General features: G+C 41.6%; 1 protein-coding gene across 6 annotated transcripts in view; it reads right to left on the bottom strand.

Moving 5' to 3' along the window:
- R3HDM1 (R3H domain containing 1) overlaps positions 1 to 23,468 on the bottom strand; it is a 73,185-nt gene that overhangs the window by 21,129 nt on the left and 28,588 nt on the right. For 2 of the 6 annotated variants that reach the window (XM_035130492.2, XM_035130498.2), the window contains exons 4-14: positions 19,048 to 19,089; positions 18,518 to 18,607; positions 13,641 to 13,755; positions 12,655 to 12,733; positions 11,600 to 11,659; positions 11,372 to 11,512; positions 6,913 to 7,021; positions 6,732 to 6,827; positions 5,174 to 5,211; positions 5,038 to 5,088; positions 4,690 to 4,916 (exon numbers count right to left, since the gene is read on the bottom strand). In XM_035130492.2, coding sequence (XP_034986383.2) covers positions 4,690 to 4,916; positions 5,038 to 5,088; positions 5,174 to 5,211; positions 6,732 to 6,827; positions 6,913 to 7,021; positions 11,372 to 11,512; positions 11,600 to 11,659; positions 12,655 to 12,733; positions 13,641 to 13,755; positions 18,518 to 18,607; positions 19,048 to 19,089 — 1,048 coding nt within the window. Of the gene's footprint in view, positions 1 to 161; positions 417 to 4,689; positions 4,917 to 5,037; positions 5,089 to 5,173; positions 5,212 to 6,731; positions 6,828 to 6,912; positions 7,022 to 11,371; positions 11,513 to 11,599; positions 11,660 to 12,654; positions 12,734 to 13,640; positions 13,756 to 18,517; positions 18,608 to 19,047; positions 19,090 to 23,468 lie in introns of all 6 variants that reach the window. The other 4 variants (XM_060279426.1, XM_035130506.2, XM_035130460.2 and 1 more) reach the window with 3 other exon arrangements.

Here is a 23,468-nt window from a genome sequence, read left to right as displayed (position 1 = left end):
TATACATTAAATAAATAACTGATAATAATCTTTTTATTTATTTATTTCCTTTTACACATTATGGCAAGTTAAACGTTACTGTTAAAAGGAAGGAAGGGGGAAGGAGAGAGAGAGACAGAGAGACAGAGACAAGGCACAGACATCCACGGCTGGATACCAACCTGTTTGAGGGTTGATCAGAATACTTCCAGGTGGTATGCCTGCCGCTTCCAAGGGAAGCAAAAAGAAGCTACTGCTAGGAGGCGCCACTTGCCCACTTATGCCACCGTCAAAGGAAAGGGAACTACTAGTGCTGACAGTTGGATAGACGGCAGGTGTGCCATGAGAAGGCTGGCTGAGAGCTGTGACTGGAAGAGGCTGCTGGGTGTGAGAAAGAGAACCCGTGGATGACCCTACACTACTAGAAGACTCTGAACCTAGGAGAGGAGTAACGAGAAATGAATTTCACCTAGAGACAGAATAATATTCATGCACATTTAAATAGGCAGGTTGTTATTAAATGCTTAACGCTTTTAAATGCACAGCCTGGAACTACACTAGCTGCCCCACCCCGCCCCACCCCACCCCACCCCTGCAGCTTCTCCTTCTCAGCTACAAGTGCATGCCACAAGAGAAGAGGGGCCTGCCCTAAAGCTGCCCCAAACTTCTGCACAGGTTCTTTGACCTCATGCTGGGCATGAGAAAAATAATGCAGAATGGCAACACACCATGTCTTATTCGCATACCCATCCCCCCAAAAAAGGTTCTAATCAATGGAGCAGTAGGCTGAGAAATCTGAGGCAACCAAAGCATGCAGAAGCAAAAAAAAAGAGACCGTGTAACACCATTAGATCCCCCTCTATCACATACATAGCCTACAACAGAGTTTATCTACAGCATTGGGTGGGCAGAACCTGAGGCTCCTGAGCTCCAACTCATCAGCCCCAACCAGCAAGACCAGTTGTCAGGGAAAACGAAAATTGCAGTGCAACAACAACTGGAAGGCCACAGGTTCCCCATCCTGATCTACTGCACTCTCAGATATCAGTCAGTGAATTAGGTATCAAGATAAAGCTAATCGTAAGGAGAAGTCAACACTAAGCCATGTTGGTGTCAATGGGCAATATTAAGAACGTGCCTAACCTATTACCAAAATGGGACTTGGCATAGCTCGACTTTAGCTTTAACATTTCAAATTCGGTAATAAATGTACATATATGAGATGCAAGAATAAGTCAGCAGCTTCTGCATAATCCTTAAGGTGATAAATATCTGAGATGGAGCCAACATCTTTCATTTTAAATGGCTCTGTTGAGCCAATATTTGTCGTTTTTTAATGAACAATTGCTCCTCACTGAGAAGAGCTCTCACTTTGATTGCACTTTTCATCTTAACACAGCAGATCAAAATTTATGGTACTAATTTTGCTTTTCAGTTGTGGCTGAATCAGTACACTGCAGGCATGTCTACAAGTGTGCCTTGCAAAATGATGCAGCACTGATGAAACTGGGGAAAGAATTTATACTGGCTTTTGTAGCATTCTAAATCAAGCCACTTGCTAGGAAAACAATTAACTGTTTATAAAATGGTATAATCTTCAAGATTTCAAGTTTGATTGACATCAGCATAATTAAAGCTAAATCTGCATCTGTATTAGAATAGTTTTTCAGTATTTTAGAGGTTTATCGTTTGTGTGTTTGCTGACCTGCACTCATTTGGGAGGAAGAGCAGGATAGTATTATTACTATTACTACTACTACTACTACTAGGAATCAATAGTCCAAAATGTCTGGATAGCACCAAGTTGGCTACTCCAAATTTATACTATGGTTTGCTAGACTGAAATGGCCCTCTGTGAACTAGTATGTTACATATGAAATCTGAATACCTAAAGCTTTAATGCTTTCGTTTTGGTGAATTAGATCAATGCAGGCGTGGCACACTGATCTATTTCTGGAGGATCATTCACCGACTATAGGCTGACTGCAAAGAATGCTTGACTAGTTTATCCATTTATTTGATTTTTATGCTGCCGTTTTGCTCAATTGGGAGCCAAGTCAACATAATTAAACCATCAACTTAAAGTATATAATTAAAACCAAGGAACATAAAATTACATTCGTAACATCAATCAAATTATATTCAAACTGCCATTTAAAATCAAGCAACAACCTAAAAGACTACAATCTGATCCAGCAAGGCACTCGTTATGTTCTTAAGCAAGACTGCAGACTCAGGACTGGTTGACACAGATTGCTTGTACCTTAACTGTGACGAGATCCTTTGGAAATTTAACACACTTTGGATGACCGCTGAGATTCCAGGAAAAAAAAACAAAAGTTCTCCCGGGACTGAAGTTAGTGCTTTCCTAATGAATTACCCAACCTGTTTCTTATGGGGCCAACCTAACTATAGAATCTTCTAACATGCACAGGTATGCACTCACTTCACAACAGTGAACATTTTGCAGAAGTTTAAAGGTTTTATTTTATACCTGTGAATGCCCATTAGGAAGTTTAGAGAGGGAGAAAATTAGTGTATTCTAACAACTAACAAGGCAAAGAACTGGAAGGACCAATCCTGGAAAACTACCAAGGAGAATATTACAGTACTGTAGCCTCAATACTATGGAAACATTGTTGTGAAATCCAAACATCAAACAGTGGCTGTTTTTCTTGCTAGACAGCAGTAATGGAAAGGGCTCTTGTGCACTGCAGTGCCTGTAACCTGAAAATTTGATGTGAAGAAACTCTCCACAAGAGACTGAACACCATCACCAACAAATATCCCTATTCCTCCCACAACATGGCCTACAGATTGATATGTTGGGCTATGTCCAAACATATTGTAAAGCAGCGATGAGATGGACCCTATGAAATTAACAGAAGGTTCTGAAAGAGCTAAGTAAATGCTGAAACATGGGAAGTTCTACAAATGCCCTGCAAGTGCCCTACAAACAAGCTCTTAACAGCTTCCATCGAATAAGGCCACAACCATGTTTCATTGACATGTTCTGCTAGAAGACCCAGAGATCAACAGCTTTTGCTAACACCAGGAGGCTAAAGAAATAAAATAAAGATAACTAAGCAAGCTGACTTTCAAGACTGGTACTTTGTGTTTCAGAAAGGACATGCACTACGGTACTACAGATTTAAGTAATTCAGAGCTTTACACTCCCAGAAACGCAAAGTTGATAACTGCTTAGCTACATAGCTCCCAGATCACCTGTATCCATAGGAAGGTATATTTTAAAACTGGTTCCCATTAGCAGGACTGAGCCTCTCATAGCTCGCACCTTTTGCCAAATGAAGTTATTCCTTAAATTCATGCTTAACAAAACATTATTTCATTTTATTTACTTATTTAATTGCTATAAGCAAAACAAAACTTGATACAGAAGATAATTACCTTCAACGGGAGATAGCCTAAATGTAGACATAAAAAATAATGAACTGCTTTCGTCATTGGGGAAGGGCTGTAACTCAGTGGCAGGGCATCTGCTTTGAATGCAAAAGGTCCCAGATTCAATCCCCAGCATTTCCAGGTGGGGCTGGGAAAGACCCTTATCTTAAATCCCAGAGACCTGCTGCCAATCAGAGTAGACAATACTGAGCTAGACGGACCAATGGTCTACCTCAGTATAAGGCAGTTGCCCATGGGAGGCAATGCTGGCAGGGTTGTTCACCTGGGTTCTCAAAACTGAACATCACTACCAATTACCAAGAGGGAAAGGGGGAACAGTGAGACAGCAGGAAAGCTCAGCTTGTCCCAGCCCAGGAGTGCAGAAGGCTGTGCTGGGATTTGGGCATGGGTGGCCTGCACTCAAATCCCTGCTTTAGACACTGGGTCACAACTGTCTCAATCTAACCCTGCTCACGTATTTGCTTCAAAGGTAAGTAGCTGCATAAGTACTTGTGTACATTAAATCCAATGTGCATTTTATCTTACATGAAGGCTACACTTGTCGTTTGAAACCTTAAACACAGAAAACCTTACACCAAGAAATTCTCAGCCATTCTTATGAAACTGGCTTTTGTAGTTATTCCCCCCCAATTATTTTTTGACTATGTCTAGGACCCCACAATGTTATTGAAATAAAAACTTTCCAATCTAAATACTTCAGGGACATACTGTAATGTTAAGTGAATTTCAATTCCTTGATTGGCACTGTATACTGTATGTCAGGCTTCAGTCTACTGCCCACAGTAATTAATCAGGACCAGTTGGGCTAATCCTGACCCAAATGCCTTGCCTAACCAGGTAGTTCCAAATATGCTGCATAATCAATGGCTTCTAACATTTTTTTTGGGGGGGGGGGTCACTGACTCAGGTGGTAAAGTGGGGTAAAGCAGTGGGCCTTGCTTGTCTTTTTATAACAACACAAACTTAATCACTATATCAGGAATGGGGAACCTGTGGCCCTCCAGATGTTGCTGGACTCCCAAATCTCATCAGCCCCAGCAAGCAATGAATGACCAGTGGTAAGATACAATTGGTGTTGCTGTCCAATGACATTTGGAAAGCCACAGATTCCCAACCACCACACTACAGACTTGTTTTGCAGCAAAATGCTATTGCAATTGAGCCAAAGCAACTCTCCTCAAAATAATCACTGAAAGGGCAGAGGACTGCTTTTCGCAAAAAGGGGGTATATTTTCTCCTTAGATATTTGACGCATGTACACATTAGCAGACTGTTTGTCGCTCATACCTGTCTTAGATAGTCTGCCTGTGCTTTTGCTGCTTCCAGTGCTATCGCCTCTTGTCAGAACAGAGATTCCACTGAAGCTGCTGGCTTTGGTCACAGCTGGCTTCAAATTGCGAAGGGAGCTATCAGAGTCGGTGCTGCTCCATGGACGGGATTCAGAATACTTTAGCTCGTTGTCTGTACTGCTTTGAAGGCTGTTGGTTGACCTTCCTGAAGCATCCTTATTGATCCTGCAATTCACCAAATTGGCTTATAAAATCCAGGGATTATTTGCAAAATCAGGGACAAGAAAAAGTGAAATACGTGCAAAATACTTTGGGATTTTTTAAAAAAACCCAATTTATTCAATACCTAAAGATCTGCCGCCTTTGCTGGGTACTATTGGCTTCTTCCTCCTGGATTCTGTTGGCATGTTCAATAAAACAGTAGCTTAATATTTTATTAGAAAAAGCAAATAAGAACTTGTTTAAAAACTTATTTCTCTTACCTTTTGTCAATAATGTAATTCTCTTGGGAACACAGCGACTGAGGAAGAAACAGTGTAGAATGAAGATCACCATTGCTAACTACTGTATTATCTATCCCAATGTGACAAATAATCCGACACACACGTTTAAATGTCTTTTGGCCACCTGTAATAAATAGCCCATACTACCCAATGATGGTTCACAAGTTAATAGTAAGATTATAGGAAGCCATGTCACACACTAGCCTAGTCTACTCCTAATGCTAAGCCATGGTTTGTTTAGTCTAATTATGCTTTGTTTGAACATGTGAACCCAGCCCAGCAATCTAAGCCTGACTTATTTTATGCCAAACCATAAGGTGCTGGCTGCTTTTTTCATTATATTGTATGAAATTACAATGATACGAAAGAGTCAGAACAATTACATAATCACCATATGAACTCATTTTAAATAATGGTAAGATGATTTATCCTTAATGAACAGGAATACAGAGATCTTCACTCCCTCCGTAAGGGCTGATCAGGGTTGTAAGGAGGAGGTGAGAGGGGCAAGGCTACCTTGACAAAAAGTAATGCAGCCTACATCCTCCACATCGGCACATCCCTACTATCCCATTCTTGTCACAGAAGGAGCATGTTATAAAAAAAATCCACATCCCATATTACATAAAAAGTGAAAAATGCCTCCCCACCTTCATGTCTCTACTGAAAGTTTCTCAGAAATACAAAATATTTTTGAAAACCTTAAGATTCCAAGAAATTAATACAGTGGTACCTCGGTTTATGAACACAATTGGTTCCGGAAGTCTGTTCATAAACTGAAGCGTTCATAAACTGAAGCGAACTTTCCCATTGAAAGTAATGGAAAGTGGATTAATCCGTTCCAGACGGTCCGCGGAGTAACCGTTCATAAACAGAAGCGAACTTTCCCATTGAAAGTAATGGAAAGTGGATTAATCCGTTCCAGACGGGTCCGCGGAGTACTTAAACTGAAGCGTTCATAAACTGAAACATGGGTGTAATTGGTTCCGGAAGTCTGTTCATAAACTGAAGCGTTCATAAACTGAAGCGAACTTTCCCATTAAAAGTAATGGAAAGTGAATTAATCCGTTCCAGATGGGTCCGCGGCGTTCATAAACCGAAAATTCATAAACCGAGGTGTTCATAAACCGAGGTTCCACTGTATTGACATAGTTTTATTAGAAACAAGGGAAACTGGACAGCAAGTCTTAAAACATTCAGAATTTAACAAGTCCTCAGGGGACAGCTGGCCTGATTAGTTTTTATTCCTCAGTCTGCTTTCCACCACTCCTTATTTGGCGTAAATTTTCCTTATCTAAAGGTCTAGAGGTGGAGAAGAATAGCAAGTTGCTTGCTGGTTTCCAAACCAGCTGAATACTCTCTCAACACACTGTTGAATGTTAATGTAGTCACAGCATTTTATGACCTTTACCCAATGCATATCAAAGTAATTTAAATATTCAAGTATTATAAACAAAGTACTGTATAACAATCTAGGGTCACGGTAGTCACACATAGTCAAAGATGCTATGAATGTTCCTTGTAATTTAATACCTACATCTTGTGCAAATATTCGTTCTCTAGCTCTCTGGTACTCTTCTTCTCGTTCTTCTATAGATTTGCTTCTTCTGTCATCTTTTAATCGTATTCGCATCTAAATTAAATAAGTTATTAATTGCCAGTTTCTATTGCACAATGCAAGTGTGTAGTCAAGACAACTATATGAGTTCAACATTTACCTGGTTATCATCTTTGTCTAGACTAGAGTTCTCTCTTTTAAGGATGTACCGCTTTTGAAAATCTTCACTTTTTTCATCTTTTATATGTTCACAAAACTTCTGGTCAGGTCTTTAAAAAAAACGAGTAAGATAAAATAAATCATGACAGGTATGAAAATGTTATAAAGTATGTGGACCTTTAAATCTGAAGAAGGTACAACTCTGAGAACACACTTGGGATACTGCCCTGGACACAGCTTCTGTCCTAACACCTTCATTTTCTTTGATCTATTTTTTTTTTGCAACTAGTGAAGTTTATGTACTTGTGAGAGCACTGGTGTCCCTTCATTTCATACGTTTATTTGAATACTTATTTTCGGTGGGGTGTCTTTTTTTTTAATTACCTGATGATGATAAGATATAATTTGCATTTCTGTACATTACATTTCTGTACATTAATTAATGATGATGATAAGCTATAGTTTGCATTTCTGTACATTACAAAAAGGGAAGAAAAAAAGAAGAAAAACTGGCTTAGGTGGTCCGCCCGGCCCGGCAGGGCGCTCCAAGCGCTTGGCGCTGCGCCGGTTCTGGGCGGCGGGGAGGCAGGTCTCCTCGGCTGGGTCAGGCAGAGACCGCTGGCTCGGGCACTCCGCCCGGCCGACAGAGCGCTCCAAGCGCTTGGTCTTGCGGAGCGCTCGACGCGCTCCACGCTGCAGCCGCCGTATCTGGGCGGCAGGGAGTCAGGTCTCCATGGCCGGGCCAGGCGGAGGCCGCTGGCTCAGGCGCTCCGCCTGGCGCGACAGAGCGCTCCAAGCGCTCGGTCCTGCGGAGCGCCCGACGCTGCAGCCGCCGGATCTGGGCGGTGGGGAGGGAGGTCTCCTCGGCCGGCCAGGCGGAGGCCACTGGCTCAGGCGCTCCGCCCGGCCCGACAGAGAGCTCCAAGCGCTCGGTCTTGCAGAGCGTTCAATGTGCTCCACGCTGCAGCCGCCGTATCTGGGCGGCAGGGAGTCAGGTCTCCACGGCCGGGCCAGGCGGAGGCCGCTAGCACAGGCGCTCCGCCCGGCGCGACAGAGCGCTCCAAGCGCTCGGTCCTGCGGAGCGCCGACGCTGAAGCCGCCGGATCTGGGCGGTGGGGAGGGAGGTCTCCTCGGCCGGCCAGGCGGAGGCCACTGGCTCAGGCGCTCCGCCCGGCCCGACAGAGCGCTCCAAGCGCTCGGTCTTGCAGAGCGCTCAATGCGCTCCACGCTGCAGCCGCCGGATCTGGGCGGTGGGGAGGCAGGTCTCCTTGGCCGGGCCAGGCGGAGGCCGCTGGCTCAGGCACTCCGCCCAGCCCGACAGAGCGCTCCAAGCGCTCGGTCTTGCGGAGCGCTCAATGCGCTCCACGCTGCAGCCACCGGATCTGGGCGGTGGGGAGGCAGGTCTCCTTGGCCGGGCCAGGCGGAGGCCGCTGGCTCAGGCGCTCCGCCCGGCCCGACAGAGCGCTCCAAGCGCTCGGTCTTGCAGAGCGCTCGTTGCCCTCCACGCTGCAGCCGCCGGATCTGGACGGTGGGGAGGCAGGTCTCCTCGGCCGGGCCAGGCGGAGGCCGCTGGCTCAGGCGCTCCGCCCGGCCCGACAGAGCACTACAAGCGTTGGGTCCTGCGGAGCGCTCGACGCGCTCCATGCTGCAGCCACTGGTTCTGGGAGGCGGGGAGGCAGGTCTCCTCGGTCGGGCCAGGCGGAGGCAAGACCGCTGGCTCGGGTGCTTTGCGCGCTCGTCGCTGCAGCAGCTGGCTCCAGGCACCGAGCCGGCAGGCTTCCTCCTGCTGCTGCTGCAGCCAGCATTCTGAGTCCCGCTGGCTGGTTGGGGCGCTCGGCGGTCTCTCTCCACATGGCATGGAGGTATGTCTTATTTTCGGGGTATGTCTTATGTTTAGCAAATGTTTAAAAATCCTGCCATGGCTTACTTTATGGCTACGCCTTAAAAAAGGGGAAACACGGTAAGTAATGCTAACAGCAGAATAAACATTTAATTTGTAAATGGGAATTCTAAACCCATTCACAAATAAAAAATTATTTGGGGCCTTGCTAACTGCACACTGTGGTACACTGGCACACATCTCTTGCATTTTTTCTTCTTCTCTAGAGATTTGCATAAAAGCAAGGATCAGGTTAATTCCTGAACTGTATTATAATTCAATGAAATACTTCCCAAACTACCTAAGAGTTACTGGATGCCCAAATGTAATTAGCAGGCACTTCAGAGAACCTTTAGACTGTCTTACCTCTTTTCTCTTAAAGGTCCCTGAATTTACTGCCCTGCAATCACCACTCCACTGAGTCGTCCCAGTGTGCACTGGGTTGATGATGTCATTAACAGCACTGATCGGCACTGGAGCGGGGAATCTGCCTATGAGGAAAAGGCAAGTTGGGTTTTATTCAATATGGAGCAGACCTCCAAGGTTTTCTTTTAAAATTCTTATTTTACATCCCAAATGATTTAAAATAAGAACATTGAAAACCTTTTAAAATAATTTACATAGTCTATAGGTTATATGAAATGCCTGCTAATTATTATTGGGGCTTCCAGAAAGCAGCCTACGTTTTTGGTATCAAAAGTTATTTTCACAATAAAAGGGCTCATCTGATACTGTAGCTCATTCTCCAACTCACTAAAGTCTTCATTAACCAGGTGTCAAAGTTATTTTACAACAAAGAGTATAGCAAGCAAATATATGTAATTGTTGAGCACATCTTACATAAGCACATCTTAAATATAGCTTTTTTTAAAATGCTGTATATCTGTTTCATTTTACAGACTGAGAAGATGGAGATACAAGGATGAGATAATTATTTTCAAACACAAAAAAATAATTGCGGGAATGAAATGAAAACCCTCATAACAGCTAACAAGCTCCACTTTTCTGCAATACCATTTTCTGAGCAAATATAGCTGCCACCCAAAGGCAAAGAAAAAACTTATGGTATATCAGCAGACCACAAGGTGCTTGTGACTCTACTGCTATTTAGATGACTAATTTGTGAGTGAGCAATGGAACTGTGTGTTCTCTAAACTGGCTCCTCTTCCCTAAGAGGCAAGCTATGCTTTAATTCAATAGTAAGGTGTCCCTCATCCAGCATGAGAGATGCTTCCAGAAAACCTTCAGCAATACCCATGGCTCCCTTACTTTTGGATAAAATGACCTTTGTGGATATTACTTGTGACTTTCTGATCAGGCATCTACATGGTAAGTGAAGGTTAACCCTCCTGTATTCAAACTCTTACACAGCAGAAATATTTCTAGGGGTCTTCTACATGGGAGCAACTATATGAGAATCAGCACCTCATTGAACACAATGGCTTGGTGTAAGGCTCTAAAAGGAAAAGAGGCACACTGCCAGTTTCCCAATGAAATCAATTTATTACATATGAAGGTGCTTTGTCCACTGCTCTTGCTGAACTCTTCTGTTTATGCAAAATGTTGCATGCTGTCTTTTGACTTTGGCTGCCATACTTAATCCCCAATTTGACAAAGCATTTCAGCAGCTTTAACAATATTTTTTAAAGACCTGGAAAACAACAACAAATTAACGCAAAAAGTGCTGCACAAAGACCAGAAGACTTTCATGTATGATGTGAATGTAGGGAAGGAAGTTGCTGAAATTATTAAGGGCAATTACTGTGTGTGAGCTGCCACCAACACCATCAAAACTGAAGACTTGGTTCCCAAGGTTGGCATTAATTGTTTCCTCTAAATTACTACAGCTAGAAGAGAAATGTTTCATAAATGGGAAAATATGGAAATCCCAGAGTCAAATGACTGATTGAATGACGTTTGGCATACATTTTACATGGAAAAGCTTGTGCATTTTGTTTGATTCCAAGAAGGGAGATCAAGGTTGTCTAATGCAAGAAACTGTGTGTCAAGTTAGAACTAATCTGTTAAATATTACAATATTTGTTTTCAGGATAATACAGCAAAATACCCTTTTTGTGGTGTAGATAATTACTGAAGACTCCATTATTTTATGACTGTGTGATTTGTGCATAACAATTACAGAATAACAAAGCAAAACAGGTAGTGCAACAAAAAGCTAGCTCTAACCCAATTATACATTTTAATTGTCTTGCCTGCTGTAACCCTTCTACTTTCAAGATCCCAAATTTTTACAGTTCAGGAACAAGAATTATTCTCACAAGATGGAGGAACAGCAGCACTGGAGAGATTTCTAGATAGTCAGAGAATGAATAATGACACCTTCACCCCAGAAACTGAAAGTGGCTTTCATTTATCATGATACCCACAAAATCAGTGATCCCTTTGATCTGAAATACAATCATGTTTTAGGGATCACCTCTAGGAAAACAAGAATCCTTTAAAAATGAAATAAAAGTAGACATTCACTAGATTCTACCTGGATCAGTAGACTAAAACGTTCCATCATTCAGACAACTGGACTGCTTGATTAATAAAGAATAAAAAAAAATTCCTAACTTACATTCTGGTATTGCTGGTTTTATTTACTATAACAGACTTCCCACTCTGGTCCACATTGTGCTCCAGTCCAAAGTAAGCAGCCACTCTGTGCAATAACATTCTATGGTAAGAGGTCATGGGGGGGAATTTCTTTCGAGGGATTCTGAAAAGTAGCATCAAGTTTTAGTTTTACTTGAGTTACTACACCATATATAATAAAACTTCTTCAAAACCAGCAAGTAGCACTTACTCATTATTACCAATGAAATCTAAGATTTCCTGTTCCAATTTCAGCAGCATCATTCTGTCCCTAGAAACCAAGAAGACAATAGTGCTTCCAGATGCAGTAATATAGTAAGTGTATTAAGCAAGAATACTCTTTGTTCTATTAAAAAGGATTCTATGATTCTAAATCACAAATGTATTAAAATATATTAACAAGCAGAGCTTAATAAAGCAGTGGCCCAGCTCTGCCATGCACACTGGATAGGGTAGGTGGGGTTCAGGCAAATGGTTGGCACAGCAACTGAGCCCAATGATATTGCATGATAGTTTGCCTTTGGATACAGCGGATCCTGGACTGGCTCAGCCTTGGAAAGCCTTATTTGGCAGGTAGAACAAGGAGCCCTGGACTAGTGGAGTAATGCTGGTGTTGTTCCACCCAAGCAGAGCCTGGCAGAGTCTCCCTGCCCCCAGGCCTCCCCTCCCAAAAAAATGGTTTCTTGGTTTAAACAACAAAAGCCACATGAGCTGCAGCCGAGGGAACTGCTGTAGATAAAGGATCACCAACATGTTTCCCTCCAGATGTGATGGCACTGCCATTTCCATCAGCTCCTGCCAGCTTGCTAGCTGTGGTCCAGCAACTTCTGCCAGGCTCCACAGTGGCTTCCCCTGCTTTCCATCATATTAGCCATCACTTACATAAATTTATGTACCCATTTCAGCAGATAATCATTCAGACAAAGCTATCTTAACATATGAGTAAAGGGAATGGAAATAATCATTTGAAGAAGTAGGCTTTGATGTAGCATGATGCAGAATTATAAATACTTTAAGGCTTTACACAAGGCATCCTAAAGCAGTGATTCCTAATTGGGGTCTCCGTAACCCACCCATGGCACCATTCTATACTCCTCAGCTGTCTGGGTCATGTGAAAAACTTGTCTTCAAAACTTATTTCCATAGTTATGAGCTAATTGGGAACCACTATCCTAGAGCAATATTTGAGGCACCTACTAGTACCACAAACTAAAATGAGTATGAAAATTTGAATTTAATAAAAACAACAAACTACCACCTCTTTACCTGGGATTATTTTTCAACGTATTTACTAAAAACTCATGTAGATCTATACCAGTTGAATCTGTATATTCTTGGCTAGAATCTAAAAAGAAAAAAAAGAAAGTAAAATCCAGGATTGGAGAAAATGTATTAATTATTTTAGGGAAAATATATTCCTTATATTTTAAGAGCCATCCTTTTTACATATTAGTAACCAGAACACCACATCTGGAAGTATAGTTGCCCACCAGCTTGGATATGAAGTTGTACCATGACTCAAATAAGGGGGGGCACACTTTCTGCCAACTCCCCCCTCTATACCCCTCACTATTCCCAAGGATCACCTAAACTAACCCGGGGGTCATCCCCTTTGAAGACAGGGGATTGGTTTGGCCAACCACTTCTTGGTTTAATAGCCAATATATGAACATGTCTTAGAAGCAGACAAGAAACCCCTTTACTCCTTCCTTTGTGAAAGCCAACAAGCAAGAAAGGATGTCCTGAGCTAACTATAAATTTCCTTTTTGTCCAAACCAGGAAAATATGATTAATAGTTCCAGAATAAGCCAGAAAATTAAGCCAGCTTTAAACCATGGCGTCATATCCCAGCTTGTTCCCAAGTTGTAAAACATTGTTTCCCAGTTGAGACAACTTCGTGGGTTCTTTGTTCTCTTGCTCATATAAAAGGAGGAGGGGGGAAAGGCTTGTTCATCTCTTGGGTTATTAAGTAAAGATATGATTATCCAAACATGGCCACTCAAATCTTACTTCTGAACAAAAATGCACAGAATCATACAATAAATTTGGTGACGGCCTAGCTTTTGTCCTTGGCCTTTCCCCACCCTCTGGCTTCTGAATGAAAGAGGGAGTAGATAAAAATGTTCTCAATCAGGTCCAGGCCACTGTCCTATTCCAGTTATACTTCTCCACCCTACACCCCACCCCACTGCCACCTCACAGCATTCCTGCTAGATTAATGAGATTTTAAAAAACAACAATAGATAGCAAACCTCTTGATAACATTTTCCTGGGCAATTTATCAATGGACTTTTCCTTTTCTGCTTCATCTTTCAAGGGTTTCTCTTCCTTTTCAAAAGATTGTGTTAGCTGGATCTGAATTTTCTCCTGTTGAAAAGTAAAACCGTCATTTTACTCCCCCCCTCCACTATGAAAAATGTTTCATTTTAAGCAATCAACCAACTGCAGTGGAGAGCCTAGTATGTTGATTGGAATCCAGAAAGGAATCACACAGCATTGTCTTTGAACCTCACAATCCATTTAAAAGGAAAATTGATTTATTAGCATTATTTTATTCCCCACAAACCCACTATGTGTATTTATTGCACAACATAGATTTCAGTGGCTGGGGACCAAATAAAACCCAAGCAGTGGTCCAGTTATAATGCTAAGGCAAACATGGATTAGCACAGACAAGCAAATATATGGGCATTTGCTTTCGGTTTTGCATTGTGTCTCAGCCTGGGCTCATGCTTTATTTCGCTACAGAGACAAACCATGTGTTTTAACCAAGTTTTGTTCTATGACTTACCACTCAGGGGACATAATGTCATGTCAAAACATGGCTCTGCTCACAGCGGCACAACAGCAGTAGGACCACAAAAAAAGCAAAGCAGCCATGATTTTCTTAATGGAAACCTGGACATTTGGTTGTTTACACTAAACCATGGGTTTGGCTTAACATTACATGAAACTGGGTAATTATGGCTGGCCATTCGTTTCAGCATTTAGATGGCAATTCTATTCCCACTTACTTGTGAGTTAACTCCACAGAACTCAGTAGGACTTACAAAAAAACAAAGTTGATGGTGCAGATTCCCATTCCCTGGAACTAACAAAGGACACAAAACTGGAGGGTGGGGGGAAGGAAAGATGCATTTTTGTAAAGCTAACTCTTCCCTTGTAGCGATCTTTCCTTCAGTTTATTTATTAAAACAACAACAACCCATTTTAGTGCCTGGATTTAACAGAATTTACATTGATACAGATTTTTATTTTTTTGAACAATTTGTAACATACCTTTAACATACTGCTTTAGTCTTTTTTGTTTATCTAAATCTTTCCAAAATGGCATTTGCTACAGTGGACACGACTCTATAAATTTGATTTAAGGGACATGCAATATAGTTGCAGCTAGTGCTCATTTATGCCATTAAAGACAGAACAGCAGCAAAATAAATAAAGTTTCAACATTCACCAGAGAATCTTCAAGAAACAGAAATGAATTCAAGTTGAGAACCTTGCCAGAGAACAACTACTATAGAGCACACAAAAAACAGGAATTGTTGAATTATGTCATAAACTGCACAAACACCATTGTTTCAAAAAACTAGCTCAGTCTACTTTAAAAAGGAATATACTGTATACCAAACTTTCTCAAAGCATCAAATAACACAGTCATAAATAATATGATGTGTAAACTAGTCATAAAACATTTATGGAAACATGACTTTTTGCATTCATTCATCTTTTAAAAAGAGCTTCAGATTTTGGTCTTTTTACAACAATGTAGTCTTTCAGTCCGGTTCAAATTAAACCTTGCAGTAACTTTAATGTTCATGAAATATGACTTTTTCAATGGACTCAAACACATGGGGAATGTCCGTGCTAGTGTTGGTGGAACTAGCCTTTTCAAAAGCATTAATCACCACAGAAACACTATGCCATATTATTCCTCTGACTTTTTGATATCATTTTGTTCCTCATGCTGGTCAATGTCCACCTATCCTGCCATAAAGGAAAGTCCAATATATTAAGCTAAGAAAATAACAAGCTGCCAAACACCTTGAACACATCCCTGCTTTAATGTATACCATAGAAACTTTAAGTACAAACCATCTGATGGCATAACCAATTGATGATTACAATGCAGGGGGTCGGATTTGATGACCCTCTCTTCCAACTCTACAATTCTATGATTGGACAATACTGAATTTGAGGACTGTTCAACTAAGCTTGAGTATAGATGTCTCCTGCTTTGCAATTAGGCATTTCACTTTATAACCTTTTGGCCCCTTTCAACTGTTAAGTATCCCAACTAGGGATCGCAAATAAGATTTCCTGCACCTTTAAAATTGGAGGGGGACAGAGAGAGAGAGAGAGAGAGAAGAAAAAAATACCCGAATATAAGCCGCTCCATTCCTCGCTGCTCCTGGCTGCATACTGGGTGGGTGGGGGGAGCTGCGCTGAGTTGCTGGCAGCCTTTCCCCTTCCTTGCTCTCTCCCTTCCCAGCCTTGGGGGAGAGAACGGGGGACTGCGCACGGGGCGGGAGCCGCTTTGCCACGCTCCTGGCGCTGTTTTCCCTGCACTCCTGGCTGCATACCGTAAGGTCCCGAATATAAGCCACACTTTAACTTTTCACAGTTGGAATTTGGGGGAAAAGTGAGGCTTATATTCAGGCCAATACGGTATAAAGTATATGGATTAGGCCCTCTGCTGCTGACCTCGACGACTCAAATTTGCATAACATCTGTGAATATTTTTTATGTCATATTCAAATTTTTACCCTTTTCTTGCAGGTGGGGGATGGGGTGGGCAAGCCTGAAATAAATCTGGAGTTACACACAGGTAATAAGTCTGACAAACAGAATGCCAACAGGTGTTTACAGCAAAATACGAACAAATGCCAGTTTGCCAACCACGTGAACAAATATACTCTGAGAATATGTAGTTTCACACTTTAAAACTAACTTGTGATTATTTTTGCTCCAGCTAGTCCACTACCGGTAACTCTCAGCCTAAATTTTCTCACACAGCTGTCGTGAAGATATGGGAAGAGGTATAAAATGGTTGCGAAAGAGACCTTTATGCTTATATCCCTAGGAAGAAGGGATGGCAGCTCCATGAGCAGAATGACTGGGTCTCCTAACAACTCTCAGCACCCTTAATAAACAATAGTAATTAGATGGGGGGGTTGGGGGGGAGCCATGACTGTATAAAGTGGTATGATACTGTTTTAAATGTATAGTGAAGATGGAGCGTAAGTTAGCTTTACAGTGAATTTATTCTGGTTGCTAGGATGGAAGAAAACTATACCAAACAGGAAACAAAAGTGCAGTAAATTACAGGGAGAAACAACAACACTTTAGGACACCAGGGTTCCTATCTATGCCCAAGGTCCAAACAGCTCTCACTTCATTGGTTAAAAACACAAAAAGGCAGGCGCAGGCTGGCTCATCTCAGAAAATGTCTCTGGGTGAGTGGCTCTACATAGCTTCAAAACTTTCCTTTCAGAGCAGACAAAAATCTGTTTTGGGGTGTGTGTGTTTTTTTACTGAAAGCTAGGAGTCCAGACCCTTGGTTGGCTCTGGGCCCAGTGCACAAAGCCTAGTCCCCTCTCCGTGGCCTTGATCTCCATACTTACTCAGGCCTCAACAAAAATTAGCCCAGGTGTTAACACAACTTACTTCCTGCAGTTTAGCAAATTGTGAAGATACAACAAAATGACTGTACTGCAAAATCTGTCATTGTCATTTTAGAGAATGAATGAGAAATGCTTCTGCCTTGATGGAAACCTGACTTACCCTCACAGCTGATGTTAAAAGAGAAATATGAGAAATCCGTTCATTTTGGAGAATAATTCAACCCTACATTACAATTCTGATTTGATTGATAGGAGTTACTTTATTATTAAAAAAACACCAACACCTCTCTTGCATTTGAGTGTAGGAATCTATTATCTTTTCCAACTCCTGCTTCCATTGTGGCATAGATGTCAAGGACTATAGCCCAACTATAGTGCTAGTAGTATCACTTCTGAATATATACAAGACAATACGACTCTCTTGACTATGGAATTTAGTAAATAACTTAGTACAGGTTCATTGCAAATAACAGAATGCATACCCTTGCTATTAAAGAGAAATTATCTTATTACTGCTAACTGACAACTAAAATGATACAGATACCACATGCCAAAGAATGTACACCAGCACACTGAAAGGAACACTTATTTTAAAAGGTAGCAACTTTCTGACTTGTGAGTTCAAAAATAACAAAACAACAACTCTAAGCACTTCTTTTACTTGCATAAGAGAGGAGAAAACTATATTCCTGTCAGATATATTTTTGCAACGGGGGAAAAAACCCTGCTGTCAACTACATCATAATAGTGGGCACCACACCATCCAACTCCTCCCATTACTTTCTATTTCTTGACTCATTTAGACCTTCTCCAGTTGTACCTCGGGCTTGCTCATACAGCACTAAATCATGGATTAGTGTTCCATGCAAACCAGGCCAATGACTATAATAAAGCCCTATGATACAACTGCATTTGCTCAGGAGTCCTCACACAGGGCAGACTTTTAAACAGATTTACAAGACAATCCCACTATGCTGCTCTAGTAAGATGGACTCATAAGGCCACACTGATGTCAAGGGAAGTACCGTATTTCTACAGAACATGAAGTTCAGGCATATTAAATAGGACTACTTCAACATCAGGAAACAAATCTCTAAGTTTCTAGTGCCGGTAGGTATAATGCAAATCACTTCATTGATTGCAGAGCTAAACATTCTATACTGCATTAGTCACACACAGATATTCTAGAGTTACCAAACATTCAAAAATCAAATGACTTTGTCAACCAGAAAGTTGGGTATGAGCCAACAGGAGACACAGAGCATGTGTGCAAACAATATTCACTCAACCTAAGTACTTTTATGTTATCGATCAAGGGAATGATTTAGTGTTCTATCGTGATGAATGGTTCACACAACAACATGCATCCATATGTGTACACTTTTTCTAGCTGCTCACATATTCCCCCAAAGGGCTAACTGCAACCCTACTCCCGTTCTCTTTCAAAACATTATTTAAAGAGTAAAAAACCAGGTTTCAGGTCTCATACTCAATTTTATTTTTACCTGGATGTCCTGTGAAATTTCAGCTGTGGGAGGTGGAGGAGATTCTTCACACACAGCCAGGCCCCGAACTAGCTTTAACTTTGTACTTGACTAAAGAAAAGTATTTATAAATTAAAAATCTACAGTTCACAGATAGTTTTCCTCAATTTAACTTACTGCCAAGCGCATAACAAAACTGCTCACATTCGTATGCTGGCTATTTTCAATACACAATCATTCATTACGAGAAGGCAAAAGAACAAGCAGTTAAAGCTTTAAAGTCATTATGATATCAGCAGAAAGCAACTTCAGTTACTGGAAAAAAAATAAGCAAAGAGAAGCACTATTTCCTCTGTCTAGCAACAAGAAGCCACTAGAAATATACAGGCAAAGCAAAACAAAACAATTAGGCAAATCAAAAATCCAAATCAAAAATACTTTATTGCCAAAGAAAAGAACAAAACTGAAGTCAATACATATTTTCACAAAATAGCAAGGCTTCATCAAGCATGAAGACTTCCTTGGCATGCCAGCACACAAATCTACTGTACCTTTGACCTTTTTCCTGTCTGTCCAAAAGACTGCACTGGCCGCTGAATGGTGAGCATAACAAAAGAGAGTTTGTATTAAAACTTTATGCACTGACTGTATAAAGGCATTAATCAATTCACCAATGTGCACAGCAGAGAGAAAACAATTCCATGCTGACCATTATTTACAGGATTATCCATCCTATGAGCAAATGCAAAAGGCACGGCCCCAAGACTGTGCTGTTAGATCTTTGGATGGAGAAACATCAACCTTCCTTCCTAGAACAATAATTCTGTGTATACGTTGAAAAGTCTGTCAAGTTTATAACTTGCCAATGAAAAGTTAACACACCCCAGGACAAGTGCAAAAAAGTCCCTGCCCGCTCTGCCACCCACATCTGCTCAGCTCAGACTGGCAAAGGGATTACACAACTGTCAGAAACTAAAGAAAATTATTGTTTCTAAAGTATCATTGCCGCCACTTAGCCAATACTCTTCTGCCTGGGTTTATGTTTTGAAATGTAACTACTGTTCTTACCACCTTTTACTGTATTCCTCAAAGATAGTGCCATCCTCAGTAAGCACTGCTACACATATAAGCAAAAACATCCCGCTGAAAGCAATCAAATTTTATATCAACAGTAATCTTATCAGCCACTAGGTACAGCCAGTTTGCCACTGTCTGCCACAAGTTGAAAATGGTCTGGAAATAACCTGCATCAAAATTACTTCATCCAGTATAGAAATGACATATGATTAGGCCTGGGTGATATATCAATATATTGCCAAGGACCGGTATGAGGAACAGACCACGGTTGGCTTCACTCAGCGGAATATCGCTGGTGAAACCGCCACTGCTCCCGAGTCCCTCTGCGAGTGACTTCCTCCAGCGAGCGCTGCCAGCAGAGGGACTTAGGAGTATTAATGTATTTAGACCCAAGTGCCGCTGATCTTTCTAAAGGCACTACATAGGAATAGTCATACCTCGGTTTACGTCCACTGTTGTCTGAGTACTCCACGGACCCGGAAATGTTTACTTCCGGGTTCCACTCTATTGGCGCTTCGCACACTATCGGCGCTCAGTTTAAGTATGTTTCGGGGAGCGAATGGCTCTCCAGAACCAATTAGGTACTTAAACCGAGGTTCCACTGTATTCCAAAGCAGCCCAGTTTGGACAGTTGTTTTCAGTTAGGGATCTCCAGAATTGTGTACCTGACGGTAAATATGCTTGGTGATATAATTCTAAATCTGGGATCCCAAATCCTCCTTCCTTTATCAGTATTTGCATTTTTTGCATAGATATTCTTGGAACTGAAGACCCACCCAAGACATTTTCTAAACAAAGATTTAATTTTGTGAAAGCATTTGCTTTGCAAGTTCTGAGATAAAGCTGAAGGTTCACGAGCCCTTGGAGGTAAACTAATTGCTTGTAGAAATTCTGGATGCTTTTCTTTAAGGTAAAGATAATAAGTGGTTACTGCTTAGAATGTCATAGGCTACAGCAGGCATAGGCAAACTCGGCCCTCCAGATGTTTTGGGACTACAACTCCCATCATTTCTGACCACTGGTCCTGTTAGCTAGGGATGATAGGAGTTGTAGTCCCAAAACATCTGGAGGGCCAAGTTTGCCTATGCCTGGCTACATTTTACAACTATTTACTTCTAAAGAAATTCAGAAAGGGAGACATTGTAAGAGATACATAAAAATATACATGGTGGAGAGAAAGGCAGAGAGAGAGAGAGGGAGAGAGAGAAACCCGGGGTTATCAAATCAGGAGAATCAGCACAAAGGCACTACTTTTTCCACACACTGTACTATTAAACTACAGTTTAGACAGCTTTAATAGTCTTCTTCTCAATGAAAGCGACCAATCTCAGGTCAGCCAATGCTTTTAGTCACAATAGCTATATATTCCCCGCCAAGAATGAAAGCCTTTGATTATCAGTTGCTGGAGAACCACAATGAGAGAGAAAAACTGTCCTAATACTGTATCCTCCTTATATTCTTTCCACAGGCACCTGGCTGGCCACTGTAAAGGAACAGGATGCCAGACTGAGTAGTCTAATACATCAGGCTCTTCTTATTACTACACAAAGGTAACGTTCCCTAGAAACATCCCTTGATTGGTGGATAAAGCTACTGTATACAAGCTCTTCAGAAAAGGTATTTATATGTTTGTTCACCTAACAGTGAGCTAAACCTTTAAATACATGTATACAGTAGTTGTTTTTCAAGTGTAAGTAAGAATCTAGGGTCCAACATGCTTCTACCAGGCCTATTGTTAGAACTTGCCCAAATTCAAGTGCACAAACTGTGAGATGGCGGGTTTTGGTAATACAGTGTGTGCATGTGTGAGATGCAGCTGCAATTGCACCAAATAAGAGATTAGGAGATCATGCCAAGAGTCCTAGAGATCAAGCTGTATAAACCAAGGCTGACAAACAGTCAGATGCTTAGGATCACTGCTATAGGAGGAAGTTTGATAATGGATGCACGCCTGAAAGGAACAAAGTTATTTACAACCACAAGCATAAAACAGTAGCATGCATAAAACAGTTGGTGCTTTTATGCATAAATTATAAATGTTGACTTCTGATAAAGTATGTGGTTTACATTAAGCATAAAGTGCTGTTTTTGACAGATTTTATAATAGATTTTTTTGTCCTCTCCTATTTAGCACTGCTAGCCCTTTGGATGCATAACATCACCCTGATAAGATAACTCTACAAAAGCACTGATGCCCCCAAACTGGAACAATGTAAGTGTGCATTGCCAGATGCAATAAAAAGGCAACGGTACCCCTGACCGTTAGGTCCAGTCGCAGACGACTCTGGGGTTGTGCGCTCATCTTCCTCTATGGGCCGAGGGGAGCCAGCGTTTGTCCACAGACAGCTTCCGGGTCATGTGGCCAGCATGACTAAGCCGCTTCTGGAGAACTAGAGCAGCGCACGGAAACACTGTTTATCTTCCCACTTGTAGCGGTACCTATTTATCTACTTGCACTTTGGCATGCTTTCAAACTGCTAGGTTGGCAGGAGCTGGGACCAAGCAACGGGAGCTTACCCCGTCGCAGGGTTTCGAACCACCAATCTTCTGATCAGCAAGCCCTAGGCTCAGTGGTTTAACCCTCTGCGCCACCTGCGTCCCTTTAATATGGAAAGTGAACTCTATAAACTTAAAGGGTGTCTAGCATTAGTACCACTAGAGTCACTTGCTTGTAATTTGGCAGTATGCCTGCAAATTTCATCTGCTTCTGTCAAATGGAGAGAGAGAAAGGCTTTTTTTGCTTTTTAAAAAACATTTCCCAATGGTGAATGAGGAGGGAAAATGAATCACACTCTGGTGGAAACAGCCTAATCTGGAAACCTATGCAGTCTCAAAGAAAGGTTCCAAAGTGCTAAATCATGGCCTAAACAAAATCCTGCCACCCATGCACGCCCCCTCATATATATAGATGCATTCATTCTTTACTTAAAATTGCTGAAATCATTACAATGAAAATCAAGGCCTGTTAAAGAGAACCTTACATGTAGCAGGCTTGCATCAATGCTTAATGAGAAGAAATCATCAACAGCACAATTTGTATTAAGTTGGTAGCATTTGAAGGAAGGATTTTTCTTTCTCATTCAATTTACAAGTATCTTTTCCTAACAGATGGGCAAACCTTTTAATGGTAATCTGAAAACCAGGTGCAAATTGCTTCTTTCAGTCTACTTTCAAATAACATGATAACTGCCTATAAAGCACTTTTTCCTGAACTAGAGTGTGCAATATGATCACATTCTTCAATAACTAAGATTAAAGGAATAGAGATGGCAAAACAACAGGTGATGGGAAGCGGTAAGGACCCAGGAGGTTAGTAGTATCTGTAACATGGAGTGTTTCTGCATGGCACTATTTTTCACATAGTAGTGTTAGAAACAGATGTGAAAGCTAGGAGCTAAATGGCACTTTAAACCTAGGTTATGGGCGCAGCAACAGAATGTCTAGGCGCGCTTTTTTATAACAAGAATACAAAGCTGAAAATGAATGAACTGCAGCTAAAATATGTTCATTTTGCACGTGGTCTAGTCCTTCACCTGCTCACCCCCCTAATATTCTTAAGAGGGTCTCTTCTCCAGACTTCAGAGTAGCTGGAAGTGGGAAGTGCAGTTTTAATCTGAAATCTTAGACGCAGTACTGTGCCCAGAGCTCAGAAACTGCTCATGCTAATGAAATTCCCTGTTGCAAAATGCTCCTAGAACAGGCATCCCCAAACTTCGGCCCTCCAGATGTTTTGGACTACAATTCCCATCATCCCTGACCACTGGTCCTGTTAGCTAGGGATCATGGGAGTTGTAGGCCAAAACATCTGGAGGGCCGCAGTTTGGGGATGCCTGTCCTAGAACAATGGGAGTTTCGAACACTGCCACATAGCCTCAATTAAAAAAGTAATTTCCAC

The sequence above is a fragment of the Zootoca vivipara genome, chromosome 1, assembly GCF_963506605.1.
Source record: "Zootoca vivipara chromosome 1, rZooViv1.1, whole genome shotgun sequence".
Lineage (NCBI taxonomy): Eukaryota > Metazoa > Chordata > Lepidosauria > Squamata > Lacertidae > Zootoca > Zootoca vivipara.
Note: the sequence above shows the minus strand (reverse complement) of the source record. Positions and strands in the feature narration are given on the sequence as shown.